Source organism: Lepidochelys olivacea (assembly GCF_965140295.1).
Source record: "Lepidochelys olivacea isolate rLepOli2 genome assembly, chromosome: 11".
NCBI lineage: Eukaryota > Metazoa > Chordata > Testudines > Cheloniidae > Lepidochelys > Lepidochelys olivacea.
Genome location: NC_140421.1, coordinates 77,254,121 through 77,270,099, shown reverse-complemented (window position 1 = coordinate 77,270,099; position 15,979 = coordinate 77,254,121). Strand labels below are relative to the sequence as shown.

The 15,979-nt window shown below is 49.9% G+C and overlaps 1 protein-coding gene across 2 annotated transcripts in view; it reads left to right on the top strand.

Moving 5' to 3' along the window:
- Window positions 1-15,979, top strand: part of LOC311528369 (uncharacterized protein) — a 231,789-nt gene that overhangs the window by 64,988 nt on the left and 150,822 nt on the right. Inside the window, exons 2-3 of one of the 2 annotated variants that reach the window (XM_084643338.1) lie at window positions 5,504-5,534; window positions 5,922-6,212. In XM_084643338.1, the coding sequence (XP_084499464.1) occupies window positions 5,504-5,534; window positions 5,922-6,208 (318 nt within the window). In that variant the 3' untranslated portion in view covers window positions 6,209-6,212. Of the gene's footprint in view, window positions 1-5,503; window positions 5,535-5,921; window positions 6,213-15,979 lie in introns of those variants that run through there. The other variant, XM_084643339.1, reaches the window with a different exon arrangement.

Sequence of the window (15,979 nt, the reverse complement as noted above, 5' to 3'; positions counted from 1 at the left end):
TTTGTGTGTGTGTGGTTTTTGGGAGGGGGGTGAGGGGGTGAGAGAACCTGGATTTGTGCAGGAAATGGCCCAACTTGATTATCATGCACATTGTGTAGAGAGTTGTCACTTTGGATGGGCTATCACCAGCAGGAGAGTGAATTTGTGTGTGGGGGGGTGGAGGGTGAGAAAACCTGGATTTGTGCTGGAAATGGCCCAACTTGATGATCACTTTAGATAAGCTATTACCAACAGGACAGTGGGGTGGGAGGAGGTATTGTTTCATATTCTTTGTGAATATATAAAGTCTGCTGCAGTTTCCACGGTATGCATCCGATGAAGTGAGCTGTAGCTCACGAAAGCTCATGCTCAAATAAATTGGTTAGTCTCTAAGGTGCCACAAGTCCTCCTTTTCTTTTTGCGAATACAGACTAACACGGCTGTTACTCTGAAACCTGTCATTATGCAAGGCACTGCATTTAGCCGTATGGAGTGGAAATCTATCAACTGCATGAAAAAACTTGTACAGATACAGACAGACATCATCTTCCTTTCCAAATGCAAACAGATGGACATCGTACCAAAAGGACTGAAGGTAAAAAATCCATTACAATCTACATACCACACAGACTATGCCGACAGCTTGTGCCCCACGCTCTCAAAGAAACTGCGGAATCACCTGATCAACATCCTCTACAGCAAACAGGGAAAGATTAAGAATGAGCTCTCAAAAATGGATACTCTCATAAAAAACCAACCTTCCACACAAACTTCCTTGTGGCTGGATTTTACTAAAACTAGACAAGCCATTTACAGTGCACACTTTGCTTCTCTACAAAAGAAAAAGGACACTAAACTTTCTAAACTACTACATGCTACAAGGGGCCACAGCAATGGTTCCCTCAACCCACCTAGCAATATTGTTAATCTATCCAACTATACTCTCAGCCCAGCAGAAGCAGCTGTCCTATCTCGGGGCCTCTCCTTCTGCCCCTCCACCCCCACGAACATGATACAGTTCGGTGGTGACCTAGAATCCTATTTTCGACGTCTCCGACTCAAGGAATATTTCCAAAATACCTCTGAACAACATACTAATCCACAGAGGTCTCCCTACCAACACTACAGAAAGAGGGATTCTAGGTGGACTCCTCCTGAAAGTCGAAACAGCAGACTGGACTTCTACATAGAGTGCTTCCGCCGACGTGCACGGGCTGAAATTGTGGAAAAGCAGCATCACTTGCCCCATAACCTCAGCCATGAGGAACACAATGCCATCCACAGCCTCAGAAACAACTCTGACATCATAATCAAAAAGGCTGACAAAGGAGGTGCTGTTGTCATCATGAATAGGTCGGAATATGAACAAGAGGCTGCTTGGCAGCTCTCCAACACGAGTTTCTACAAGCCATTACCCTATGATGCCACTGAGAGTTACCAAAAGCAGCTACAGCATTTGCTCAAGAAACTTCCTGAAAAAGCACAAGATCAAATCCGCACAGACACTCCCCTGGAACCCCGACCTGGGATATTCTATCTACTACCCAAGATCCATAAACCTGGAAATCCTGGCAACAAAGCCCGTTGCCAACTGTGCCCACATATCTATTCAGGGGACACCATCACAGGGCCTAATCACATCATCCACACTATCAGAGGCTCGTTCACCTGCACATCCACCAATGTGACATATGCCATCATGTGCCAGCAAGGCCCCTCTGCCATGTACATTGGTCAAACTGGACAGTCTCTACGTAAAAGAATATATGGACACAAATCAGATGTCAAGAATTATAACATTCATAAACCAGTCGGAGAACACTTCAATCTCTCTGGTCACGCAATCACAGACATGAAGGTCACTATCTTAAAACAAAAAAACTTCAAATCCAGACTCCAGCGAGAAACTGCTGAATTGGAATTCATTTGCAAATTGGATACTATTAATTTAGGCTTAAATAGAGACTGGGAGTGGCTAAGTCATTATGCAAGGTAGCCTATTTCCCCTTGTTTTTTCTATCCCCCTCCCCCACAGATGTTCTGGTTTAACTTGGATTTAAACTTGGAGAGTGGTCAGTTTGGATGAGCTATTACCAGCAGGAGAGTGAGTTTGTGTGTGTATGGGGGTGGGGGGCTGAGAAAACCTGGATTTGTGCTGGAAATGGCCCACCTTGATTATCATGCACATTGTAGGGAGAGTGGTCACTTTGGATGAGCTATTACCAGCAGGATAGTGAGTTTGTGTGTGTGGTTTTTGGGAGGGGGGTGAGGGGGTGAGAGAACCTGGATTTGTGCTGGAAATGGCCCAACTTGATGATCACTTTAGATAAGCTATTACCAGCAGGACAGTGGGGTGGGAGAAGGTATTGTTTCATATTCTCTGTGTGTATATAAAGTCTGCTGCAGTTTCCACGGTATGCATCCGATGAAGTGAGCTGTAGCTCATGAAAGCTCGTGCTCAAATAAATGGGTGAGTCTCTAAGGTGCCACAAGTCCTCCTTTTCTTTTTCCAGGGAGGAAAGTCACCTGGCGTCACCGCCTCCTGACTCTGAGTCTCAGAGCCTTCAGCACCCCTGCTTCACGTCAGCAAGTCCACCTGAGCTGGACACCCAAGGGCGACTTGTCGGCCCCCAGGGAGCCATGTCCCCCCACTCCTTTCCCCCGAGTGACTCCCCACCAGCACTGTGAAAGCCGGGGGGTTGTTACAGGGCAGCCAACAGGCAGACGCGGGCCAAAGCAGGGCCACCCGCTGCTTTCCAGCAGACCCTGAAATCTTTTGATTGTTTCATGACGAGCAGGATCGTTCCTAGTTTTTATTGTTTTCTCCGAAATCTGGACCTTGACGGTGCCTCGGCCGAGTGGTCCCCAGGCAGCGACTTCCCGCGGGGGCCGATGGGAAAAGCGGCCGCGAGACGCGGGCGCGCACGGCACAGGCGCGCTACGGCTCGGTCCCGACAGTGCCGGCGGGACTCGACCCGCTGCCGCGCTACGGCGGCCCGTGAGGCCCGGATCCGGGGGGTTCAGCCGGCGTGCGCGGGAGCGGGGGGAGGAGCCCGGCCGGGCCTGGCAGCGCCGCCCCTCCGCCACGTAGCCGCGCGCCAGCCGCGAGAGGGGGCCGGGGTCGAGGCCGCCCTGATCCGGCGGCGGGAGAGGGGCCAGCCACGGAGGGGGCCGCAGCATAAAACCAGCGGTTTTGAATTCCCGACCCCCCCCACACGCAGACACCCACAGAGAGACCCCCCCACACCCCCGACACACAGAGACCGAGACCCCCCCCACACAGAGACCCTGAGACAGAGACTCCCCCCACACACACCCCCCACACAGACCCAGAGACCCCCCCCACACAGAGACCCAGAGACAGAGACACCCCCACACACACCCCCCACACAGACCCAGAGACCCCCCCACACACAGAGACCCAGAGACCGAGACCCCCCCCACACACCCCCCACACAGACCCAGAGACCCCCCCACACACAGAGACCCAGAGACAGAGACACCCCCACACACACCCCCATACAGACCCAGAGACTCCCCCACACACACAGAGACACCCCCAGACACACAGAGACCCGCACACACGTCCTGTGAACCGGGAGTTCTCGGCTATTTCTTAAACCACGGGCAATTAGCAGCAAGATTTGAGGAGTCCCTGAACTAGTTAATATCCAAGAATAACAATTACTGCAACCCAATCAAGTAATTTTCATAGTGTGTGTACATATAGACACACACACACACATATATTGGGGCTGTCAAGCGATTAAAAAAAATCACGATTAACTGTGCGGTTGTACAACAATAGAATACCATTTACTTTAAATATTTGGCATGCTTACATTTTCAAATATATTAATTTTAATTACAACACAATACGAAGTGTACAGTCCTCAATTTATATTTATTTTTGATTACACATATTTGCTCTGTAAAAAACAAAAAAATTGTAAAGATTCTTAAACCTTGGGCCGAGCGCTGTTGCTGTTTTTAGAAATCTCACATTGGTACCTTCTTTGCGTTTTGTCAAATCTGCTGTGAAAGTGTTCTTAAAAGGAATATGTGCTGGGTCATCTTCCAAGACTGCAGTAACATGAAACATATGCAGAATGCAGGTAAAATAGAGCAGGAGACCTACAATTCTCCCCCCAAGGAGTACAGTCACAAATTTAATTGATGTATTATTTTTTTAACGAGCATCATCAGCATGGAAATATGTCCCCTGGAATGGTGGCCGAAGCATGAAGGGGCATACGAATGTTTAGCATATCTGGCATATCTTGCAACGCCGGCTACAAAAGTGCCATGGGAACGCCTGTTCTCACTTTCAGGTGACATTGTAAATAAGAAGCAGGCAACAGTATCTCCTGTCAGTTGTAAACAAACTTTTGTCTTAGCGATTGGCAGAATAAGAAGTAGGACTGAGTGGACTTGTAGGCGCTAAAGTTTTAAACTGTTTTGTTTTTGAGTGCAGTGATGCAATCAGAAAAAACCCAACTGCATTTGTTACACTTTCACAAGAAAGAGTTTGCACTTCAGTACTTGTGTGAGGTGAATTGAAAAATACTATTTTTTTGGTTTTATCATTTTTACAGAGCATATATTTGTAATAAAAAAATAATAATATAAAGTGAGCACTCTGCACTTTGTGTTCTGTGTTGTAATTGAAATCAGTATTGAAAATGGATCAAAAATATATAATAAATTGCAACTGGTATTCTATTGTTATAAGCGTGATTAATCGCGATTGATTTTTTTGAGTTAATCGTGTGAGATAACTGTGATTGACAGCCTTAACGTACATATATAAAATAATACCAAATCCTCAGAACACCAATATAATGGGGAAACTAATTCTTACCTTAAAATGACAAGTGATTTTATGTACTCATGTGGCACTTGTTGGCATTGCCCTAGCAACAAAGCTATTGAAACAGAAAAGCAGGCAGGGTGCGGCAGTGAGGCTGATGCCTAGCAGGGCTACCAGGGGGGAAAAAAAATCTTTTCATTTTGCCTGTGCTCCTAAGAGGTTGAAAGTTACCTAAACCCCAAAGCATAAAAGTGGGAGTGGGGGCAGGTGCTTTGAAACTTCCATTCCCAGGATCGCCATGGCACATGGGTCATGAGAGACAGTCTACAGGCGCCAGGGCAGGGCTTGCAACTAAACTCCCATGTTTCCCTCAGGATTTTCAAACTACACTGGACCCTCACTAGAATGTGGGATTTGGGATCCATGCCAAATCCCGCATTCTAGCGCGTACTGCATTACAGTGGGGACCACGTTACAATGAAAGTTAATGACGGTGACTAAATTTGGGATCCGCAACCACGTTCTATCAGAATTTGTGTTCTATAGACGCGTGTTCTAGCGAGGGTCCGGTGTATAACTTTCAGGTTCTCGTCTCTGTCAACTCAGGCTATGTCTACCCTATAGCACTTACAGCGGCACAGCTGCAGTGGGCTAGCCCCTTGTTCTGTGTTTGGGAGTGGCGGGGATTCCTTCATGGTCTTTTTCCTCTTTCAGGTGCTTTCAAGGGTCATCATGGTGCACCTTGGTAAGTGCAGACAGGGCTTGTTAAGGGTTGCGTGCACACCATGTTGTACTGACAGACCCCAGTTTCTGCATCCCTCTAAATCAATCACAGTTAGTGGAGAATGTGCAGCCTTCACCGCTGAACTCTCTTAAGGGTTGGTAGAGCAAATCTGTCATCTTTATTGTAAATAAATTGCTGTAAGACCTCAATGTCCTGGCAAGGTACAGACTTCGATTCCATCATGAAGAATAATCTATTGTTGCTGCGTAAGGGAAGGTTACAGCAGTTTTCTTGATTTTTAAATGAAACCAAGCTTTTGTCTAAGGCCTTTGGAATTTTTTGGCTCGACGTCTATACGCATCTGTTTATAATCAAATCGATTGTGACACCTGTTGATCTTCCCTTCAGCTCATCTCCTTATGAAGAATTATCATGGAGGACACGTAGCTATCCGATTGGCTCTTGGTGGTTGTGCCAACAGACCCTTCTTCCGTATAGTGGCCGCATATAACAAGCGAGCACGGGACAGCAAGTATTTGGAGCAAGTGGGCTGCTATGACCCACTCCCAAATAGCCACAATGAAAAGCTTGTTGGCTTGAACATCGAGAGAATCAAACACTGGATTGGTTGTGGAGCACATGTCACAAAACCGGTTGAAAAACTTCTAGGTAACTCAGTGTGTTTTCCAATCTGAACTATTTGCTTATTTCTCTTAAAAAACAATAGGTTTTCCTTGGTGATCCTCCGCATACTTGGAGTGCCAAAGACTCTTTCTTCATTTCTTTGCATGAATCCTTGAGAATATGTATATATGCAGTCACCCTTCTTTTGGCCACAGGAAATGGGATGTTTCAGAGTCGCAGCCTTGTTAGTCTGTATCCGGAAAAAGAACGGGAGGACTTGCGGCACCTTAGAGACTAACAAATTCATTTGAGCATAAGCTTTCGTGGGCTACAGCTCACTTCATCAGATGAATAGAATGGAACATATAGTAAGAAGATCTATCTACACATACAGAGAATCATGAAAAGGTGGGAGTTGCCATACAAACTGTAAAAGGCTAATTAAGATGAGCTATAATTTGTTAGTCTCTAAGGTGTCACAAGTACTCCTGTTCTTTTTGAGGAAATGGGAACGGGTCTCATTTATGGAGAGGCTGAGCTGGCCGAGACAGCAGTAAAAGGCACTTCAAGCCACTAGAGGGTTAGTGAGAGAGACAATTACTCTCACTTCCTAAAAGTCTCATTAACTATTGGAACAGTTGACCGAGCGTTGTCGTGAATTCTCCATCACTGACAATTTAACTTGAGATGGCATGTTTTTCTGAAATATATATGCTAAGAATTATTTTGGGGAAGTTCTATAACATGTGTTATATAGGATGTCAGATGAGATAATCACAGCGCTCCCTTTTAGCCTTTGAATCTGTGCGTCTAGAACAGTCATATTGCAACTCCAGCTATAAATATCAATAATCTTTCTTTCAGGTCTTTCTGGATTTTTCCCATTGCATCCTATGACAATCACAAATGCAGAAAGATTAAGGAAGCGAAGAGCCTTGAAAGCCATAACAGCTTCTGAGGAAGAAACTCCAGCTGAAACTCCAGCTAAAACAATAATTTAAAAAACCAGGAATTACTACATGATGGTCATAGATGATCAGCCACCCATAGCAGCCATTCATATTCCAGCGTGTTAAGCACAATAAGAATTGAGCTATGTTCAGAGGCAGACGGCTATCCCTGTTCCTTGGAGGAACTCGCACATCATTCATTCTAGAGTCTTCCATCCACATTCTAACTCGCTTAAATGTCTTAGGTAAGGCTTGTACCATCCCCGAAGATCACCAACCTCAGACTCTGGTAGACCAAATAAAGCCACTGAGTTTGAGTCATAGAACCATCACCCCAAAAGCCTTAATGCCAATCAGTGCAAATCTCAGAATTGATGATGGGGAGCACATGAGATCTTTCTCAGCCCACACAGTGCAGCGCATCACCCCTTTTAAAGCACTCGACGTAACAAAGCTGAGACACGCTCACTGGTCGATCGCAGTATCCTGCTTATTTAAGAAGAGCACAATACAATAGACCACTCTAGTGCTGACAGAAAAGACGCTTTCCTCAGCTGTTGCTCCAAGATGGCAATCTGCTGCTGTTCCTGCATGTGAGGAAGTTGGTGGGGCTCAAAAGGAGGGCAGCTCACAGCAAGAGAAATGGCTGAGAAGAGCTAGGCAAGTTAGAGGCACTTGAGATTCATTGCAGGCCTGTGTGTTGCTCCCTTGGCAGCACACCCATAAGGGTGCAGGGAGAACCATGGAAACTCAGCCAGCTCTCACTTGCCAGGCAGCTGGGAATCGGTTACATTTTTAATGGAGAAGTAAAATCTGAGCAAATGTATACATGGAACCAAAGAAAAATAAGATCTTTTGGGTGATACCTGAAGTCCTGCCTGAAAAGGTCCAGGCAGACATGGCTGGTTTGGATTTTGCCTATTAGTACATTTAAACCAGGGGTTCTCCGAACACATTTTTTGGTGGCCTCGGACTGTGACCCACCAATTCTTCCTGGTGGCCGCATTGACACTTTTCCCTAAAATACGTAACTGTAGGAAAAACAAATAAATATGCACAGACACGTCTCCAAATCCTGGTAATTTATTGATGTAGGGTTTTTTCAGACTCACAAATAATATGAAAAATTATATTTGTATGTTGAATATTGCTTTTCGCAGCACACTCAGTAGCTAGCTGGGAGTTTGTGAAAAGTGATATTAACAAACATACAAGTATCACTTTTCACAGCCTCCCAGGTAGCTAGTCAGTGTGCTGTGAAAAGTGATACTTGCATGTTTCTTTGTTTCGCTTTTCTCAGCAAGCCCCAGGTTTGGAGAGGGAGGCAGCAGGGGTCTGGGGCAATGGAGGGGATAGAGGTGGAACCAGGGAAGGCAGTGGGGGCTGGGGGCGATAAATGGGGGTTCGGGGAGGCGTCGGGGAGAATGGTGAGCCCTGCTACCATATGGCTGGATAAAATCATATTGTTGGTGTAATGCAGGAAGTCAGATTAAAAAACTCACATTAGTCCTGTCCATGGAATCACAGCACTGGAAGGCCCGTCCTAGTCCCGTCCCCTGCACTCAAGGCAGGACTAAGTACAGTAGAACCTCAAAAATACGAACACCAGAGTTACAGACGGACCCGTCAGCCAGACACCACGTGGCCCCAGAAGTACGCAGTCAGGCAGCAGCAGAGACGAAAAACAAAAAACCCAACAAATACTGAGCTGTGCCGGCATGGCATCGTCCAGTTCGGCACATCGGGGCTGCCTGTCCCCACCCCCACCCACTACTTGCCACGCGGAAGGCCAGCCACGTACAGGTGAAGACGCTGAGGTTCACAGGCACAGCTGTGAGCTCCCGAGAAGGAGTGCTGGGGTCTGCACTAGCCACAGGGGCTGTTCCCCGCCTCTGGCTGGGAGGGGGACAAGCCTGCAACCTTAGTCTCAGTCCAGGAAAGAAGCTCCCTGAGCTGCTGCTGGAACCTGGCCGCGAGCGTCAGCTGCTGGAGCCCGAACTCCTGCCCGCCTGCCGCGCTCTGGAGGAGCGGCTGCGTTTGAAAGGGCCCCGGCCTGCACTGCGCACCCACTGGTGCCAAAGCGCCCCCGGGTGCCTCACGCATCACCCTTGCAGTCAGGGGGCGAGAATCAGAAACTTGCCGGGCAGCCGCTGCAGAGTGTGAGCCCCCGTTCCGAGCACTCCGCCCTGAGGAGCAGCCCATAACGGCTTGGGCAAAGTTACCAACAACCTCCATTCCCGAGGTCTCCGTAATTCTCCTGTATTATCTAGACCAGGGGCTGTCAACAGGCGAACCACGGGCCAAATCCGGGTTGCCAGACGCTTTTGAACGGACCCCACAAACTTGTTATTTACATATTATCGTTATTATTATTTTTTTAAATGATTTTCTCTGCAGTCTGGCCCCTGACTGTACATTGATGAAGAATTTGGACCTTGACAAAAAATAATTGACTGCCCCTCATCTAGACCATCCCTGAGCGGTGACTGTTGATCCTGCTAAGAACCTACAATGACAGAGATTCCACAACCTCCGTAGGTAATTTGTTCCAGTGCTTAACTATGCTGGCAGGAAGTTTTTCCTAACGTCCAACCTAAACCTCCCTCGCTGCAATTTCAGCCCATTGCTTCTTGTCCTGTCCTCAGAGATTCACAAGAACAATTTTTCTCCCTCCTCCTTCTAACAACCTTTTATGTACTTGAAAACTGTTCTCCTGTCCCCTCTCAGTCTTCTCTTCTCCAGATTAAACAAACCCAGTTCTTTCAACCTTTTCTCGTCGATCATGTTTTCTAGACCAGCGGTTCTCAACAGGGGGTTCGTGGCCCACTGGGGGTCCATGAACCCGTGGCTAAAATCCAAAGCCCGAACCCCAGCACCTCCCGCAGGGCTGAAGCCGGGAGCAGCAGGGCTGAATTCTGGAGCCCCGAGCCCCGGTGCTCCCCAAGGGACAGAAGCCCTGAGCCCATGGGCAGAATTGGGGGAACACAGGGGTGTTACACCCCTCCCAAACTACAGTGCAAGAGCAGGGCAGTCCTGGGGTAGCTCCACACCCCCCCTCCACCACCTCCTCTCTCCACCCCCTGGCTAGGTCGGAGGTGGGAAGCCAGAGTCTGGCTGCGTGGGACAGCTGCTGCCTGGGCGGGGTGACACGGCTGCTTTCTGGCTGGCAGAGCCCTCAGGGTTCAGGGAGCGCAGGGGAGCCCTGAGAGCACACAGCCCCTAGCTACCTCCTCCCTGCACCCTGAGCTACCCCCCTGCACACAGCCCCTAGCTATCCCTTTCCCTTCACCTCAAACTTTTTGAGCTGAGCCCCCCCACCTTTGAGTTATAATTTTTGATTGTAGCCCCCCCCCCCCCAAGTCCAGACAGGCGGGTGGCCTGCTGAGGTGAGTCAGGGGGTGGATGTAGCATACCCTCCCCAGACCCCGACGTCGGAGCTGGCTTGAGCCTCACTGGCCCCTGCCCACCCAAAACAGAAGTCAAACTATACCTATGCAAACTTGTTTTCCCCCCTTTTCCCGGCCCAGAGCCTCCCCCTCCCACACTGGGCCCTGGAGATTTTAATGGCATGTTGTGGGTGGCCTCAGAAAGAAAAAGGTTGAGAACCCCTGTTCTAGACCTTTAACCATTTTTGTTACTCTCCTCTGGACCTTCTCCAATTCGTCCACGTCCTTCCCGAAATATGGCGCCCCGACTTAGACACAATACTTTAGCTGAGGCCACATCAGCATGGAGTAGAGCAGAAGAATTACGTCTCGTATCTTGCTTACAACACTCCTGCTAATCCTGCCCAGGATGAGGTTTGCTTTTTTTGCAAGTGTTACACTGTTGATTCATATTTAGCTTGTGGTCCACTCTGACCCCCAGATCCCCTTCCGCAGTACTCCTTCCTAGGCTGTCACGTCCTGCTCTGTATGTGTGCAGCTGACTGTTCTGTCCTAAGGGGAGTACTTTGCATTTGTCCGTATTGAATTTCAGCCTGTGAACTTCAGACCATTTCTCCAGTTTGTGCAGATCATTTTGAATTTTAATCCTATCCTCCAGAGCACTTGCAACCCCTCCCATCTTGGTATCATCCGCAAACTTTATCAGTAAAAAGAAAAGGAGGACTTGTGGCACCTTAGAGACTAACCAATTTATTTGTGCCACAAGTCCTCCTTTTCTTTTTGCGAATACAGACTAACACGGCTGTTACTCTGAAACCTGTCATTATGCAAGGGGAAATAGGTTACCTTGCAGAATGACTTAGCCACTCCCAGTCTCTATTCAAACCTAAGTTAATTGTATCCAATTTGCAAATGAATTCCAGTTCAACAGTCTCTCGCTGGAGTCTGGATTTGAAGTTTTTTTGTTTTAAGATAGCAACCTTCATGTCTGTGATTGCGTGACCAGAGAGATTGAAGTGTTCTCCGACTGGTTTATGAATGTTATAATTCTTGACATCTGATTTGTGTCCATATATTCTTTTACGTAGAGACTGTCCAGTTTGACCAATGTACATGGCAGAGGGGCCTTGCTGGCACATGATGGCATATATCACATTGGCGGATGTGCAGGTGAACGAGCCTCTGATAGTGTGGCTGATGTGATTAGGCCCTGGGATGGTGTCCCCTGAATAGATATGTGGGCACAGTTGGCAACGGGCTTTGTTGCAAGGATAGGTTCCTGGGTTAGTGGTTCTGTTGTGTGGTGTGTGGTTGTTGGTGAGTATTTGCTTCAGGTTGGGGGGCTGTCTGTAGGCAAGGACTGGCCTGTCTCCCAAGATTTGTGAGAGTTTTGGGTCATCCTTCAGGATAGGTTGTAGATCCTTAATAATGCATTGGAGGGGTTTTAGTTGGGGGCTGAAGGTGACGGCTAGTGGCGTTCTGTTATTTTCTTTGTTAGGCCTGTCCTGTAGTAGGTGACTTTTGGGTGCTCTTCTGGCTCTGTCAATCTGTTTCTTCACTTCCGCAGGTGGGTATTGTAGTTGTAAGAAGGCTTGATGGAGATCTTGTAGGTGTTTGTCTCTGTCTGAGGGGTTGGAGCAAATGCGGTTGTATCGCAGAGCTTGGCTGTGGACGATGGATCGTGTGGTGTGGTCAGGGTGAAAGCTGGAGGCATGTAGGTAGGAACAGCGGTCAGTAGGTTTCCAGTATAGGGTGGTGTTTATGTGACCATCGTTTATTAGCACAGTAGTGTCCAGGAAGTGGATCTTAATCGCGTCTCTGCTTAGGCTGCGTCTGCACTCCCCCTTGTGTCGGTAGAACGTATGTGGCTCAGGGGTGTGAATAAGCCACCCCCCGAGTGACACAAGTTACACGGACCTAAGCGCCGGTGTGGACAGTGCTATGGTGCTGGGAGAGCTTCTCCTGCCAACATGGCTACGGCTGCTCGTTGAGGGTGGAGAGCTCCCTCCCGTCGGCTTCCAGCCGCTCCAGTAGAGACTGCCACTGGGGGCCACATCACTCACAGCTGTGAGGGCCGAGCGGTTAAGGCGTTGGACTCAAAATCCAATCGGGTTTCCCTGCACAGGTTCAAATCCTGCTCACAGCGAGGCCTGTGTTTTTGCCACACTTGCTCACCAGGGCAATACATCTCCACCGGCCCTGGGACGCTCTCCATACACTCCCCACCCCAGGTAAACCCTGTTCTGCTCCTTTCAGGGGGATGCCTGGGATGGTGCCTCACGCTGTGTCCCTGCGGTCTCAGGCCTCTGCCCCTCACCCAGCGCCCCCCGGCTCAGCCCCACCCTTGGGTGCTGCTCCTCTCCAGAGCGTGGAAGGAACTGAGCACGGGCAGCCCGTATCAGAGGCCAGGGGAGGCTGAGCCTCCCCCAAAAGGCCGTCCATGCGGGGGGGAAACGCTGGGGATGTGGGGCGGGTCTCCCCTCCGGAGGCTTTCGAGTGCTGGAAGCGAAGCTCCAGAGAAGTGGGGGCCCCGTCTGCACCCTGCTCCCCTCTGCCTCTTAGCCCGATGCCCTGCTCTTGCTCTGCCTCTTCCCATCCCCCCTCCACCTCCTCCCCCAAAACCTGCACCCCAACCCCCCTCGGCCTTTTCCCCCGCGGCCCCGTCTTCTCGTGCCTCTTCCTGTCCTGCTCCACCTCCTTCCCCAAGGACCCCACTGCTCCCCGCTCACCGAAGACAGAGAAAAGGGACGGGTGCCTGGCCCCATGGCCCCCGGTAGCCCCCCTTCGGGGAAAGGGGCGGAGAGGAGCAAGCAGGGGGTGAGTGGAGTCCTGGGGGAAGAGGCGGAGAGGAGCGAGGGGCAGGTAGGGGGACCTCGGGGGCCAGAGGAGTGAACAGTGGGGGGGCGGGGCCTCGGAGGAAGAGGATGACCGGGGGCGGGGCCTCTGTGGCAGGGCCATGCTCTAGGACCCGGTGGCCCCCCAACTTCTCGGGGTCATCTGAAACCCAGGATGAAGGTGACACAGGGCCTGGTTCCTCTTTGGGCTAAGATTCCATAACAGCTCTCCCTTCCTGGCAGTGTGAAGGGGCTGGACAGGGGCATAAAGCCCTCCAGACACGGCCGGAGACAGGGAAAGCGCCGTCAATGCGGAAGAGAATCAGGCCCAGAGTTAGACAAGGGGTGCAGAGAATATTCTGGATTCTGGTTATTGCACTTCGCCCTTGCTCGAAATGCTTCCTGTATTTTCTCCATTTCACTCCCTGACTCTCGATCTCTGCCCCTTTCCCCGTTTCGTCCTCAGAATTAGCACGTTCAGCCAGTTAATCGCAGCAATCCCGCCATAAGACAGCAGCCTGAAATCTCAGCTCTCCCCCGCCCCTCGCACGAGACCTGCTGCCAGCTGAAGTGGAGAAAGAATGGGGAACGTCTCTGGCAGAGGGTGTGAAACAGACACCCGGAAAAGGTGAGCTTTCACAGGGACTGCTGGGCACGCATGGACTGTGGCTGGGGAGGGGGCTGCCAGACCTCCCTCAGGTGACCAGACAGCAAGTGTGAAAAATCGGGACGGGGGTGGGAGGTAATCGGAGCCTATATAAGAAAAAGACCCAAAAATCGGGACTGTCCCTCTAAAATCGGGACACCTGGCCACCCTAGACCTCCCCCACAGACTGCCACTGAGTGAGTGGGGGGCAGTTGCACAGACCTGCAGTGACCACACGGATTGTGAGGTTTGCTCCCCTCCTGTCTCCAGTGGGGCTGAGGTTTCTCCCTGAGTCTGCTGAGCCCTGTGGCCCTTCCCAGCCACGCCTGTGGGAGCAGAAAACACCGAGAGACCAGGCCGGGGAGGTCATATGGTTTATTGGACCCGGTTCTGTTGGGGAGAGTGTAGCCAGACAGACAGCCCCCCCCTGCTCAGACCAGCATTGCTGGAAACACAGGAGGAAGCCGGAACAGGGCACTTAACATATATTCCAGCACAGCCTTTGAAGCTGTGAAAGCACAGGTGTGCTGCTACAATGTGCCTCTGGGAACAGATACAAGGATTAAGCTCACAGCAGGCAGAGGCCCTGTGACAGACATGGCTCTTCGCCCCTACTAAATAGAGTGATGCACTCACACCAACATCCTAGGTGGGAAAATATTTACCCTGATAAAAGAAATGTCCAGTAGTCGACACTTATTGTTTCTCTCCCTTGCAAGTGTAAACTACTCTTGCGAAAGCTGGCGTCACCCCGACAGACCAGCCTCAATTTGGCATAAGAAAGGAGAAAGAGAATAAAGGAGTACAGAGGTATAAGTAGGGGACCTACAGCACCATGATTTTTGAGTGCTTTTCACTATCTATCTGCTGGTCAGATAAGTGACAGTCTCCCAAGGCTTCTGCAGCTAAGAGGGTCCCTACGCCTTGTCCCTTATTCGTCTTTCCGCGGAATTGAGTGACCGATCCTGGCTTGGCACCGCTGGAATCGAGAGAGGCAAGGAGGGTAAGAAGCACCCACACCTGATCTCCTATCTTTAGTGTACACATATTTTGAAATAGAGCTCTATACTTTGTTTTCTTTCTTTGGGATTGTGGCTTCAGTTTTGTAACTTGTTTGTGTGTGTAACATCTCTACATTTAAATAAGTAGGCACGAGCAATTTTGTAACCACATGATTAGAATGTAGCTTAATAAATTTTGGTAACCATTTATGCATAAGCCTGACTTGTTTTCTCTGGTTTACTGTAAAGCAGCCAACACAATTAAAGAACCTCAGCCGTTTTGGCTCTAAAGCCTGGCCATTAGGTGAGAGTACTAAGAGCCTAGCGTTGAGTTGTGCCGCCTCCACGGGGCAAACTCTTGGGGCACCTGTCAGTCAATCCTGGCTGCCCGCTGCGAAGGAGCTCTGAGCTCTAGCAGTTAAAGTCACGGGTGTGGAGAGGCTCTTAGTGCTGCCATTGGGGCACCTGTCAGTCAGTATTGACTGCTCGCTGCGAAGGAGCTCTGAGCTCTAGCAGTTAAAGTCACGGGTGGTTAGGACCTTGGGGCATCCGTCAGCCTAGCCCGGGCTGCCCGTCGCGAAGGGACAGTGCGTCCTAGCGGTTAAAGTCACGGATGGTATAAACGGGCATAGCTGGCACCTCACCAAACATCCTTGGCCGTTGGCTAACAGAGAGAGACCAGGGCCTGAGGACGAGATCTGCGGAGCTCGAAGGCTTGTCTCTCCCCAGCAGAAGTTGGAGAATGAAAGAGATCCCCTCCCTGCCTTGTCTCTCTAATCTCCTGGGACCGACCTTGCAAACAGAGAACTCTGAGGCAGTTCAGTGCTTCCCACCGAGCCCCAGGAGCCCGTATGTAACACGGACGTTGCACTCATTCAAACAGTGCCTAGCGCAGCTGCTGTCAGCCACAGCCCCTTCTGTGTCCCAAACCGGGGGCGACTGCGCCTACCGGCCAGACCCCTCTGTTCCAGAACGGAGGTGCCCTTTGGTCTCTCAGCCCGGCGCTCTCACACAACCACAGCAGC